The 15,389-nt window shown below is 34.7% G+C and overlaps 1 protein-coding gene across 1 annotated transcript; it reads left to right on the plus strand.

Annotated features, from left to right (window-relative positions):
- The first annotated feature begins 8,812 nt into the window (after positions 1-8,812).
- On the plus strand, positions 8,813-15,095 carry LOC140438665 (uncharacterized). Its single transcript, XM_072528314.1, has 4 exons — positions 8,813-9,008; positions 9,079-9,572; positions 9,693-10,016; positions 14,967-15,095. The coding sequence occupies exons 1-4, from the start codon at positions 8,813-8,815 to the stop codon at positions 15,093-15,095; spliced, it is 1,143 nt and encodes a 380-aa protein (XP_072384415.1).
- Positions 15,096-15,389: the final 294 nt, after the last annotated feature.

Here is a 15,389-nt window from a genome sequence, read left to right on the forward strand (position 1 = left end):
TAGCTAAGGCATTCGATAAAGTATGGCATGAAGGTTTACTGTATAAACTAAAATCTTTTGTGCCTAGACAATATTCAGAAATTCTACAGTCATACATATCTGATAGATAGGTACTTCAGAATCAAACAAAAAGACGTTTACACAGATTTAAAAGAAATTAAAGCAGGAGTCCCTCAAGGAAGTGTATAAGGCCCGGTCCTCTACCTGTTATACACATGCGACATACCTGAACTAGAAAATGATGCTATAGCCACCTTTGCAGATGATACTGCCATTCTAGCAGTAGGTGATACCAGGGAAGAAGCAGCAGAAAAATTACAGTTGTCAATAGATAAAATCCATAAGTGGATAAAAAAATAGAAAATCAATTCACGTTAATTTTACAAACAAAAATATCCAAAACATTCCAATTAGAATAATTGATGCCCAAATACCGCACGCATCTACCGCAAAATACTTGGGTATCACACTTGATGCAAAGCTTCGCTGGAAAGCCCATATCAAAAAGAAAAGGGAGGAACTAGGTATCCGTTACAAGAAAATGTATTGGCTAATGGGAAGAAATTCAGTTTTGTCCACACATAATAAACAACTGATATACAAGCAAATACTGAGACCAGTATGGATGTATGATTGCCAACTCTGGGGCTGTGCTAATAAAAGTAATATCCAGATCATCGAGAGATTCCAGAATAAAGTACTAAGGAACATCGTTGATGCTCCTTGGTACATCAGAAATGTCGACCTCCACAAGGACCTTGAGATGGAAGATGTAAATAAAATTATCAGGAAGATGACAGGTAGTCACTAACAATGGCTCCATAAACACGTAAACGTCGAGGCCATCCAGCTCCTCGATAATACTGGGTTAGAAAAAAGACTCAAACGAACAAAACCATTTGAGTTAGTGTAAAGTGTAATTAGTGTAAAAGCAGAGCATAGTGCTGTGTTGTGAATTTGCATGTTAGGTATTAGTGCATAGTTGTTAGATAAAATAAGAGGACTCCATAGAGTAAGCTCTTAGAATGCATCCTTTAGTAAATTAAGTCAGATAAAAATTGATAATTGGTCAGCGTTGACCAGATTCCAATGGTATAAACACAGTAGGTGTTTATTATAAAAAAAAATAAATCCAAGTTACAACCTAAAAATTATACAGGCTTCGGCACCAACTACAAGCCTCTCAGATGAGAAGGTTGATCAATTTTATGAAGATATCCGAGCAGCTATACAAACTTCAAAAACTCATTATACAATATTAATTGGAGATTTGAACGCCAAATTGGGATTCAAACAAGATGAGGCAAAATCTGCTATGAAAAACTTTGGATTTTTCATTCGATTCGATTCTTCAGAATGAACCCAAAATAAGTGGACATGGAAGAGTCTGAACCAAGGAACAAAAAATAAGATTGATTTCATAATATCAAATCGGAAAGAATAGTTCAGGATGTAACAGTTTTGAGTAAATTTTCAACAGGGAGTGAACATACATTAATTAGAAAAAACTGCTTTTAACATTGAAGTCGAAAGAACAAAAATTATTCTCAAAAAGAAAATGGGAAGATGAATGTTGATGAAGATGCAGAAGATGCACTTTATGAAGAAAGCATTAAGACTAGTTTGGCTACACATAACTTAGAGAATATGAGCATTAACAAAATGAACAATATTATTATTTAAACATTGAAAGAAGCTAAAAAGAAATAATGTCCTGGTCCTGAAAACAGAAACAAAAAATTAAGCCACAGCACAAAACATCTTCTAGAGAAAAGAAAAACACTTATACGATGAAAATAACTAGAGTAATAGGAGAAAACAAAAGCTTGTAGGTACTCAGATAGAACATACCTATTGGAAGAAAAAAGATCCACAAATTAAGAAATGAATAGAAGAAAATCGTTAAGGATCGATCAAATTATGAACACTAGAGTTTTATAGCCAACTATACAAAGAACAGCACTTTATCCGGAGTAAATCACTACCACAGACACCATCAGTGATATGAAATTTTTTCGGACATAACACTCAATGAAGTTCGAAGTTCAGTGCAAGAAATGAAAAACAATAAGTCCTCGAAGGCGATGATATCGTGGCAGCTGCCTCGAAAGTGACTGGATAAAGATTATGGCAGGTTCTTCTCAAACTATTCACTAGATCTGCAGGAAGCTGTAATACCATCTGAGTGGCATAACGCAGAAATGACCCTACTTCATAAAAAGGCGATGCTACTTACCTCAGAAACTACAGACCTATAAGTTTACTTTCCCAATTATTATACAAAAATAATTACGAAACGATTAGAAAATAAATTGGAAGTTTATCAGTCCACAGTACAGGAGGGTTTTAGAAAAGGCTACGGAACGAAAGATTACGTATTGGTAAGTACGTATATAAGTCTGATAGAAAAATGTCCTGAATATAATAAAACATGCTAATTTATATTTGTGGATTATGAAAAGACCTTTGACACCATAAATAAACAAAAACTGTTGGAAGCCTCGATAGAATGCCTAATTGACTATCGGTATATAAATAATAATTTAACAAATATACCAAAACTCAACAGCTAGTGATAGAGTGGGTTATCGTCCCTCAGACGATAACCCACTCGTATACCCAATATACCATAACTAAGAAATTCTCAATAAAACGTGTAGTACGTCTGGGGAACACTATATCGCCGAAACTGTTCACTACGCTTTTGGAATATATATGTAAAAGGGCAAAACTGACCGACAATGGCATAAATATAAATGGAGAAAAGCTTAGCCACCCGAGGTTTGCAGATTATATTGTGCAAATAGCTGATAGGACAGATGAGGATAAAGAACTTTTAAATCAGCTCTAATTTTCTTCGCTAGAAGGGAGATTGAAAATAAATATATCTTAAACCCAGATGATGTTAAATCTTGTAGTCAGCAAAGATATATGTGTAGGAACAAGATCCATAGAACAGGTAATGGACAATAAATAACTTGGTTACGAGATTTGCATAGGAAAATATAAACAAACCAATGGGTAGCCTTCGTCAAGACTTCTGTAGCCTTCGGCAAGTTGAACCACATTTTCAAATTGTCTGATATACCAACATGTCTTAAAATAAAATCCTTTAATCAGTGTATTTTGCCAGTTTTGACTTACAGGGTGGAAACGTTGACTATGACAAGAAGAACAGTAAATAAGAACCGTGTGGCTCAAAGGTCGATCTAGCGTGCTTTGTTGGGCGTTTTACTGTGAGACAAGATCCCAAACCGCCAGCTACGATGAAGATCAGGAGTGGCTGATGCTGTAGAGAGAGTAGCAACACAAGTGGAACTGGGCAGGTCACGTCGCTCGAATGACATATAATAGATAGAAAAAGCGGATACTAAAATGGAGACTAAGAGATAATTCTTCTTCTTCTTTAGATGCAAATCCACTAATGGATGTTAGCGATCACATTTTCCATTAATTCTCTATTTCTTGCAATATGTATCAAAGATTGTATGTCGTTAATCCCTGTCCATTGCCTTATGTTTCGGAGCCAGGACATTTTCTTGCGTCCCATTCCTCTCTTGCCTTCAATTTTACCCTCGATTATAAGTTGGAGGAACTGGTATTTTTCATTTCGCATGATGTGACCTAGATACGCCGTTTTCCTTTTCTTGATGGTTTCGAAAAGTTGGCGTTCTTGGTTTATTCTTTTAAGGACATCTATATTTGTGATTTTCGCTGTCCATGGTATTTTTAGGATACGGCGATAGAGCCACATTTCGAAAGCTTCTAATCTGTTTATATCCCTCGTTTTGAGTGTCCAGCCCTCTACGCCATATAGCAGCACTGACCACACGTAGCACTTAGTAAACCTTAGTCTCAGTTGAAGATCGAACTCTGAACAAGTCAGTACCTTCTTGAATTTTACGAAAGCTTGTCGAGCTTGCTCAATGCGACATTTTACTTCCCTGTCCGATGCCCAGTCTTCAAAAAGCCACGATCCCAGGTATTTAAATTTACTCACTCTTTCAATGGACTTAGTATTCAGTGTTATGGTGGAGTTTTCAAGTGCATCCAAGTTTCTGGAGATGATCATAAATTTGGTTTTTTTGGTATTAATCTCTAATCCCATTCGCTTACTGTATTCTCCGATTATAGTGACAAGTTGTTGAAGATCGACTATGTTGTCACAAATTAAGACACCATCATCAGCATATCGTATGTTGTTGATCAGTACTCCATTCACTTTGATTCCCATCTTTGCATCCTCCAGAGACTCTTGAAATATGGCTTCCGAATAAATGGTAAATAAAAGAGGGGAAAGCACACATCCCTGTCGAACGCCCCTTCTTATATGTATGGGTTTGGATATAGAATTGTCTATTTTTAACTGTGCCGTTTGATGCCAGTACAAGTTTTCAATGCATCTTATGTCTTTTTGGTCTATATCAACTTTCTTGAGGATCTGCATTAACTTGTGGTGTTGGACACGATCAAACGCTTTTTGGTAATCCAAAAAGCATAGGAATACATCCTTCTTCTGATCGTAACAATTTTGGACCAGCACCTGTGTTGCTACTATTGCTTCTCGTGTTCCTAAATCTTGCCTAAACCCGAACTGGGAGTCACTGATGTCCCATTCACATAAGAGATAATGCCGAAGTAAAGGTCGTCCACTAACACGTTGGGCTGAAACGTTGCCATAGGAACTGGATGCCAGATGCACAAGCTCGAAACAGATAGAAAATTATGAGGGGATCTATGTCAGCAGTAAACAAGCGAAGATTGAATGATGATTAGAATATACCTCTGTTTTGTAGGCAGAGATTTATCTACAGAATATGCTACACCGTAGGTGGCAAGCACTTTTTGGAGACTACCAAGTAACTTCACAAATATAAATATATGATATACACTACACCTACAAAAACTGGCACAGGGTTCCAGAATTCTTAAATCTATGAATTTATGAATGAATCTATAAGCATATGTCTTTTTCTTGTAGTGCTTATCTGTTTCGGATGTTGACGATTATCATGACAATCTTTACTTTGCACACTGCTACTGTGAAAAGCTTTGTGGTTGTTGTATTGAACCACGTACGTAGATTTTTAAGTAAGGAAATCCTTTGCTTTTCTAGTCCTCGCTTTTCTTCTACTTTTCCTAGTAAAATTAGTTGCAGCAATCTATATCTTTCGCTGTTTCACATGATGTGACCAGGGTATTCGATTTTGACTGTTTTTATTTTGATTAACAGCTCTTTTTATTTTTGTATTCTTATTAAAACGTTCTGATAAATACATGTATTGAACACAATAAGCTAATTAGCTGCAGTACGATTGGTGTATAAGAAAAATGGGTTTGCAGACAACAAAAAACACCAAGAAATAGAGTTCCAAAACGAAATGTAAGATCAAGAAATATAAATAATGCTGTAAAAAGAAGATCATATATGAAGTGAAACTGGGCAGGACATGCGACTAGAATGGAGATGGATAGATTAAACGTATAGTGTAGTGGCATCCTGATTTTTTATATTTAAAGTAGATATGAGGAATTAAACATTTTACACACTTTAAAAATACATATTTTTTTTTTAAGATTTCTCAATTATGCTTAAATTATATGAACCTGTGTGTGTCATTTCATACTTTGTGTAGTTATAACATCCCTTATTTATTGTCAAATTGTAGCTCTTGTTTACATAATTAAATACACATTTATTAAATTAAATATTATTTTTAAAATAACTTTTTTTTATTTAGATTAAGTGCCTTGACAACTAAGGCCATTGGCACGGTAATGTTGAATTATTCTTAGAAACTACACAATAGATATTAAATTTTATTGAAAAGATGTGTCTTTGAGGAACTGTAGTACTTTGGTGTATTCACTTTAATAGTTTAAAATATCTGCAAGCAATATCTTCAAGTTATTTTCCGGGCATGGCTGGTGTACTGTTGGCAGTCCGTTAATATATAGTTTACGGTAAGTGCACAATTGAACTGTTGACATGGTGGAAGTTCATCGGTGGACATTAAGTAGCCATGTGTCAAGCTTGTATGGCCGATTCTTAGTTTTGTTATTATCCGTGATTCGTTGCGAGTGAAGCTAGTGAGAATAATTTTAGGCTGAAATAGGGTTTTATCACAGTTATTCCAACGAGCTTGCCAAGATTTTTTAGCATGACGATTATCACTTTCGTTACCGACAAGGCCAATATGTGACGTAATCCAGATAAGTGAGACTTTTGTTTCTCGAGCATGAATAGATTGGTATATGTTTTGTATACTCTGGACTAGTGGATGACCAGTAAATATTGATTTTAATAAGAATATAAAGGAAATTAATTAAAAGGCTTAGAGGATGCTAAACAGCTCTCCTGTTTGAATGCTGAAGAAAGCAAACAAGTGAAACTTATAAGATCTTTTTTTGGAAGCATCCATGTAAAGAAGTAAATCAAAAGGTTGTTTTGTCTAGTATGACAAAAAGTTTGTATTGTCAGTGACTGGAAATGGATGGACAAGGTGAGGAATAGGTCACTGTTACATAGACGAGTGAGTAATTACCAGAATGGCTCTATAACTGTTGGAGAGGGGTTGCTAATGAAGTAATTTGGTACAGACGTAGTAAGATAGTAAATGGGGTTAGAAGGTCTACTTTATGTAGTGGTAGCATATGATAAGTAAAAAAAAGAAAAATAAAAAAAAAGAGGTTAATCTTTGTAAATGGGTATATTTTATAAAAACCCTTAAAAGGGCTACATCAAAAACACGAACGTTTTCGGAACAACAGTTCCATCATCAGGTTAAAAATACAGGTTACCATGCCTGAGCCACCAAAATATTAGGGTAAAAACCCTTTAAAATATATAAAGTTACCAAAGATTGTACATGATGTTATAAATATTATTTGATGTTTAATATTTTAATTAATATAAATAATATTTATATTAATATAAATAATATTTATAACATCATGTACAATCTTTGGTAACTTTATATATTTTAAAGGGTTTTTACCCTAATATTTTGGTGGCTCAGGCATGGTAACCTGTATTTTTAACCTGATCATGGAACTGTTGTTCCGAAAACGTTCGTGTTTTAAGGGTTTTTATAAAATATACCCATTTACAAAGATTAACCTCTTTTTTGTGATACGTGGTATACAGCCAGCTGCAGGAATTATTTTCCTTGTGGATTTCATATGATAAGTGATGTTATCTTCTAAGAGATAGAGCGGGCTGGTTATTTTTGCAGTAAAGACTTTCCTGCGGGCTGGAGCGGAAAGTTCTGTTGCATATGCTAGTATTTATATGAAGTGCAGTATTTTGGATATAATTTAATAGTTTAAGATCAGATTTGGAGGCAGACATGTACCTAAATAAAGCAGCTGTAATCTATTTTGGATTATATCATAGCTCTATAGACTGTAAGAAGTACATTCTCATCAGAACCACAACAAAACTGTAAAAGAGTTTTTATTAGGTTAAGTTGCTTAAGGCAGTAGCTTTTGGTAAGATTTATGTGATGTTTCCAGTTTAGTTAAGAATCAAAGAGCGGGGTACGTGGCTTTTCTGCTGAATTTAATAACTTGAATTTTGTTTTAAAGGATATCGACAGAATACTGTAAGAGTTGGCAGAAAGTGGTATTTTTTTTCCTATGGCAAAAGATAATAAGGCCATCGATATATTGAACGTATTGAATAGGATTGGGGAATTTATTGCATAAATATGTCATTTATAGCCAGAATAAAAAGGGTGGGGCTAATGACATAAATAAATCTTTAGGTAGGTACTCGATTTTTCTGAATACAGATTCTAGAGGACTTTCCATTTACAGATACTTTAAAGAATCTTCTTAAGTTACAGGAACTTTTCTTTAAAGTAAAAAATATTTCCGTTAAGATTGCAATGAAGTTGTTTATTTAATCTGGATTTTCTAGAAATTGTGTCATATGCATTATCAATGTCAAAAATAGCTGCGACTATTTCTTGTTGACCGTTAAGTGCTGTTGCAAGGTGGGTATGCAGAAAGGCAAGGTTGTCCCGAGTGGATCGATTACGTGAAAACCCGGATTGAAAATTTGGAATCTGATTGTACTTTTCCAATACTAGAGTATTTTTATTAATCATTTTCCCAAGAAATTTACAGGTAATGTTAGTATGAGAAATAGGACGATAAGACTTTGGTAATAAGGAGGGTTGATTCTTTTTCCTTATTGGAGTAATAGTAGAATCACATTTCCGTGTGGAATGTCTATCTCCCATCGGACGCGTCCCCAGGTGGTGGATAGGGGAACGCCCTAACCGGTCCCAGGATTGGCGGGTAGGTGGGAAATAAAATACCACCCGCGAACCAAAACAGACTAAGGTATGGTAACCCTAACAGAAGAGTCTCTGGTCCTCCAAGTCTGGGGGTTGGGCGTAGGGCTAACAACCCTACCCTGAAAAAAAAGAATTGTTACGAAAGCTGAAAAAACAAAAACCGGACGGACCTTATGTAGACAATCTCGCAAACGAAAAAAGGATATTTGATTTGGATCATGGAACGTAAGAACATTGTACTCTGCAGGAGCGATGAGATGTCTCTTAGACACTTTTAACAAATATAATATGGACATAACAGCTATACAGGAGATGCGATGGAAAGGGACCGGTACTCTCCAGAAGAATCTGAATACCATATATTATAGCTGCCATCAAACTCAACATATCTTTGGGGTAGGCTTTGTAGTTAGCAAAAGAGTTAATAACAGGTTTTGACGCTATAGATCATAGAATATGTGTTCTAAGAATACGTGGAACATTCTTTAACTACAGTCTTATAAACGCACATGCCCCCACTGAGGAAAACAGACACAGAAAAAGAAGAATTCTATGAGAAACTAGAACAAACATATAGACAGTGTCCCAATAATGACGCTAAGTTGATTATCGGAGACATGAATGCCAAGGTAGGACAAGAGGAGATGTACAGACCAACCATAGGACCTTACAGCGTACACAAAGAATGTAATGATAATGAGACTTGTAAATCTCGCAGCATCTCTGAACATGACGATCAGTAGTACATACTTTCAACATAAATGTATACATAAAGTGACGTGGACATCGCCAGATCATCAGACCCAAAATCAGATAGACCACGTACTGATTGATTTAAGACATGGATCAGATATACTAGACTGCAGAAATTATAGAGGTGCAAATATTGACTCCGATCACTATCTCATAGCTGGACGTATCAGAGCACGTATATCAAACGCCAGGAACGATAAAACTAAACCAAAAATAATCAAATATAATGTTGATAAATTAAAGTGTACTGAAGTCGAAAGAAAATTCCAAATATGCTTAGATCGTAAAATATCAGAACATCCCAGAAGTGAGGTATATCCCACTGAACTTAACACAAATTGGGAGTTTATGAAAACCATGCTCAAAGAGACCGCAGAGGAAGTGCTGGGTGAAGTTCCCAAGGGACAGCAAAACAACTGGTTTGATGAGGAATGCCAACGAGTAACGAAAGAGAAAAACGACGCGTATCTGAAAATGATCAACAAAAGGACTAGTAGCAATGTTGAAGAATATCGAGTAAAGAGACGAGAGGAAAAACAAAAACACAAACAGAAAAAGCGGCAACAAATCAATAAAGAGTTCGAAGAAATGGAAAACCTTAATAGAAAACACGAATGCAGAAAATTTTACAAACAGGTTAACACAAAAAGAAAAGTTTTCAAGCCACAAGCGAACCAAGTCAAAGCCCTTAACGGAATTCTTTTAAACGAGAGAGTGGAAGTACTAGAAAAATGGCAGGAACATTTTAGTACGCTACTTAATGGAGAAAGTAGAGCTGAATGTAGATATGTTATAGAAATAGAACAGGAGGATACTGAACTACAAACTTTGGAAGAAATAAACAAAGCAATTAAGTCTCTAGCCAGAAACAAGTCACCCGGAGCAGACAACCCCCCCGCAGAAATATTTAAATGTGGCGGTCAAACATTTGTAACCCTCCTGCACAAACTACTAATACAGGTATGGCAAGAACGCGCGTTACCAGAAGGTTGGAATACTGGAATTATATGCCCCATACACAAAAAAGGAAAAAAATTGTGTCCCTGATACTTAACGAACGACTGGCACGGTATACTGACAATATAATAGGATCCTACCAAAGAGGCTTCTTGAAAAATAAATCTACCATTGATCACATATCATCCATCAGACAAATATTAGAAAAAACGACGGAGTACGACATAAATTGTCATTACATCTTCGTAGACTTTAAGGCAGCGTACGATACTATTGACAGGTCCCAATTATATTCGGCGATGATCGAATTAGGAATACCAAAAGGATTGGTAGAATTAATTAAAATGACAATGATGAAAGTTGAATGTAAAGTGCGCGTACAAGGGGATGTTTCAAAACCATTTAAAACCAACAGAGGACTGCGCCAGGGAGATGCGCTATCATGCACGCTGTTCAACCTAGCGTTAGAAAAAGTTATGAGAGATTCGGGAATAAACTTAAAAGGTACCGTTCGCGTCATAAAAAACTGGTACAACTCTTATAACCGAAAATCGTGTTTTTTAAGTTGTGTAAATTGAGCTTTTCACATGTGTCATTCTAATTTCGAAGGCAACGTTGCCAGTTAAAAGAAAGTATTATATCAAACCAGCTAAAAGCAGGGCTGTGCGACAGGTCGCAAGTTTTTAGTATATTAACAACTAAAACAATATCAAGCATTCTCGATCAGTCAGTCACATTTATATTTAAACATTTATTTAAACATACGTCTCAAAAAATTCTATTAATTTTGAAATTTTCCATTATCTCAGTACCCATACATTGATTCGTGTTTAATTATAATTTATGAAAATATTTCAATTCAAAAATAATGATAGGTAATAAATCTAGACATGACTTTAAATTATTGTGTTTAATTTCAAATCGAGAGGTGTGATTGGTTTCTCGTAAAGTGTAGCACAAAACTGTATTGAGTTGTGGAATACTACAGTAAATAAAACCCACTGGACACACATCTTTAAAAATTCATTTTGACAAACTTGTCAAATGTGACTGATGACAAGCAATATTTTTTATGTTTAATTTTTATGTTTAATCGTTCGGATATGTTCAGGAAGTTTTCACGCACTGATAACATCTGTAGATACTAAACCAACATTTTTCAGTTATAAGAGGATTTTTTAAGACAGACGATGATATCTTCCTCCGCTTAATTTTATTCTCATTATCATTTTTATACACCGTAAATCATTTAATTTTGAAAAAAATATGCATGTCAATGGGTAGGTAAATGTTTTTTGTTTACATTTTATACATAATAATGCAAAAAAGTAATAGTCTATTTATAGATAAAAACGGATTACAATTAGGGTGTAGATTCAACCTCCATAAGGAACATTACAGTGAGATATTGGATTGTAATGTAATACTGTCACATTTTGAAAAGCATTTTTCTACGTAGGATAAAGTATAATGTTAGTTTTTCACAATTGTCGTTTATGTAATAAATAATAAATTAATTTAAGTAGTTTGCCTGTTACTAAACTTATTGACATAACATACAGTCAACAGTTTGTGTTCGGTAAGTAATTAAGTAAAGTATAAAATTACAGTAGATGCATTCCAATGTTCCCTGTGCCAATACCCTACGTTTAAATATCGTTCAACATTTTGGACATTAACTTAATCCTCTCTCTGGTTATTAAATTTATTAGATACGGTTTTTTGTTGTTAATAATAAAAATAATACCTATCTAAATACTTTATACATTTTTGAACGTTATTTTTTACGTTTTAAGTTTTATTTAAATTTACTGAAATTCCGTTATCTGTGATGGCAACAACGAATTGATTCACGAACCATTGTGTCCAGTCTCAACACAGGTTTACATTGGGAAAAAAAAGTGTACCAGTTTTATATGACGGGAAGTGTACGATATATACCCGTAGTATACAAATAATGGCATACGCTGATGATATCGTCATAATTGGAAGAACCCAAAATAAAGCAGTGGAGGCTTTCACACGTATCAAAAATGCCACAGAAAACATCGGACTTTTAATTAACATCCAGAAAACTAAATATATGCCGGCCATATCAAGAATTCAACAAAATAACTTAGAGGTGCAACACGAAACGATAGAAATGGTAGAAGAATTCTGCTACTTAGGATCACTGGTAGACTACAAAAATAACACATCCAACGAGATAAAAAAAGAATATGCGTGGCTAATCGCTGTTATTTTGGCCTGGGCCCTCAACTAAGAGCGAGAAGTATGTCAATAGCAACAAACTGCAAACTTTATAAAACAATAATACGCCCAGTGCTCACATACGGATCGGAAACATGGGCAATGACGACCCGAGATGAAGAGTTACTGCAAGTATTTGAAAGAAAAGTATTGAGGACCATATATAGCGGAGTAAACGAACAGGGTCTGTGGAGAAGGCGATATAACTTTGAACTCTATAGACTTTTTGGTGATGCAGATATTGTGAAGACCATCAAAATAAACCGCCTAAGGTGGGTGGGCCACGTTATGCGGATGGATAAGAGTGATCCCACTAAAATAACTATGTTAAACAGGCCGGTCGGAAGAAGAAGAAAGGGGCGACCTAAACTCAGATACCTGGACGATGTACAGGAAGATCTTAGGGAGATTGGAGTGAGGGGCTGGAGAAGACAGACACTCGATAGGGAAGGATGGAAGAATGTTTTGAAGCAGGCCAAGGCTAACGAAGGGCTGTAGCGCCAACTGATGATGAGTAGAATCACATTATCTCACTGAGAATTGCTGGGAATTCCATACAAGATTATAAAAATCCAGTAGTTTGCAAAGAGAGACATCGGAGAGATTATTTAAGAAAATGTATGGAATGTTATCAGGGTCTGCTGCATTGGTTCTACAGGATGATAAGGCTAATTTTAGTTCGTAGTTTGCAATGCCAAGAGGGTCAATAAAATTATTTATTAGAGAAGGCACAAGAGATGAGTTGGATGCAAAATAGGAATTCTTGTTTTTTATTTTTTTTTTAAGTGAAGAGCAAAAGAGTTAGAAATCGATAGGCTATCACAGATAACTTTGTCGTTTATGATAAGATTATTAATAGATTTATGACCCTGTATATGTTTTATTTTGTTCCAGACCTGAGTTAGGCAGGTATGAATTGTTAAGGATGAGACATAATGTTACCAAGAAGTTTTTTGCTTTGCTTTATGATACATTTGGCTTTGGTTTTTTTTTGAAGTTTTTTGTTAAGTATAAGATTGGTAGGAGTATTATTGCGGCAAAATTTGTTGAGAGCGGATTTTTCGCATGTCGAATTTCACCAAGGGATATTTTTACAGGTAAGAGATGATTTTTTTTACCAATATACTTGTCATCCATTAAAGTGATACAGATGGTTATTTGTTTAAGGGCAATGTTTGTATCTGAATCAAAAGTTAGGGCGAAGAGGATGTTTTCCGTTTAAATTATATCTTGGCCAGTCAGCAAATTTTAGATTCCAGTAATTGCGGATAGTATATTCCTGATTAGAGTTTAAAGAGATTATAATTGAAAAATAATTACTACCGTGCAGATCATCGCAAGTGCTCGAGGAAAGAGAGGGTGCTGATTTAAAGTCGCAGATCTATAGCGGAAAAAGTATTGGATGATAAGTTAAAGTGTGTATATGTGCATGTAATTTAACAGATAAGAACCAGATACATTTAAATTGTTTTCAACAATTTTACCTCTTCCAAACATACGGCTGGATTCCTACATAGTACCGGAGATTAACAGAACAGATTATGGTCTGAATGGACTGTTAATCTGTGATAGTACTATGAGCATTAAAGTCGACCATAAGTATGAATTGTTGGGTAAGCTGCATAATTAGATCAACCAATTCTTCTTCTTTTGATTTATAGCCATAAGAAATATATAGATTACATATAGTAAGTTTGATTGGACACATACAGTAATTACTACAGCTTTAAAGTTTAAAATAATTGTTGCATATATATCAAGAAAATAGTTTTTAAAAAATTAAAAAACTACTTTTTTATAGTAAGATTCAAAGTTGTGGGTAACTAATCACGATTAATCATGATATGTGCGAAGTTAGTTTCTTCCATATTTAGTACTTCCTCTATATTAAAATTTCAGCCTCCTGTAAATCATTGTTTTAAATTGAATAGCCAACGCATCAGATATTGTTTAACTCAATGGAACCCCTAACGGTTGGGCGTTAAAAAATCTATTTCTACCTACTTACTATATTTAAATTCTCGGTAAATTTATTTCTTATTGTATATTAAACGTTGATCATTACAAACTCATAGACGTTTTATTATCTATTTTTATTACGAGAAGCTTGTCGAGATGCAACAAGGCGAGAAGAATCTGATGAGAAAGTTTGATAAAAAGAAGGTTGTCTACTGACTAGTTTGTATGCTCATTTGTAAACGCCTAATGTTTTTAATATTATCATTATATTATGGATAAAATCTAAATGTATTCAATAATTTTATTTAAATAGACTACCGAAATTGAGATAGAAATTGAAGAAGGAAGAACTGATTTAAAAAATTTAAAACTATAAATAATGTTAGATAAAACTGAGTTATGTGCTTAAGCAGAATTTTCAAAATAATTTATTATACGAAACTATACATATACAAATATACATTATACTATACGAAATGTGTTCAAAAAATACCCTGAATGCTTAAATTTCGCTGATTGGAGAGTCCAATCGTCGATTTTTTTTTATTATGTTGGTGTACATGCCCCTAAAGTATAAAAATATTTACAGCTATATTCATTGTCTACTTTTGAGAGAGTAAGATTTGAAGATTTTTATGAGCTCGGCAATTTTCATTTATTTAAAAAATGGATCAAAAAATTTGTATTTAATTTTGCGTCAAAAATTAAATAAAGTATAACAAAGCATGTGAAATGTTAACACAGGCATATGGTACATATGCTATGAAAAAACAAGCGTTCAAGAGTGATATAAGCATTTCCAAGATGGCCTTGAAGGCGCTGAAGATGATGAACGTTCCGGACGCTCCAGTTCAAGAACCGAAGAAAACGTAAAAAAGAGTGACAGAAATGGTTACCGCCGAATCGCCAATGTAGTTGGCATATGAATTGGCTCATGCTATGACATTTTTTCAAACAGTTTGGTTATGAAACGCGGGTCAGCATAATTTGCTTCAGTTGATGTGAAGTTTAATTGTTGAAGTTAAATAGGAGTCACTAAATGACGTAAACGACGACCCAGATTTATTCAAAAGGGTTATAACAGGTGATGAAACATGGCTTTATGGATATGAAGGTTCAATCGTCCCAGTGGAGGCATTCTGGTTGGCCAAGACCAAAAAAGGCTCG

The sequence above is a fragment of the Diabrotica undecimpunctata genome, chromosome 4 (genome assembly GCF_040954645.1).
Source record: "Diabrotica undecimpunctata isolate CICGRU chromosome 4, icDiaUnde3, whole genome shotgun sequence".
Classification (NCBI taxonomy): domain Eukaryota; kingdom Metazoa; phylum Arthropoda; class Insecta; order Coleoptera; family Chrysomelidae; genus Diabrotica; species Diabrotica undecimpunctata.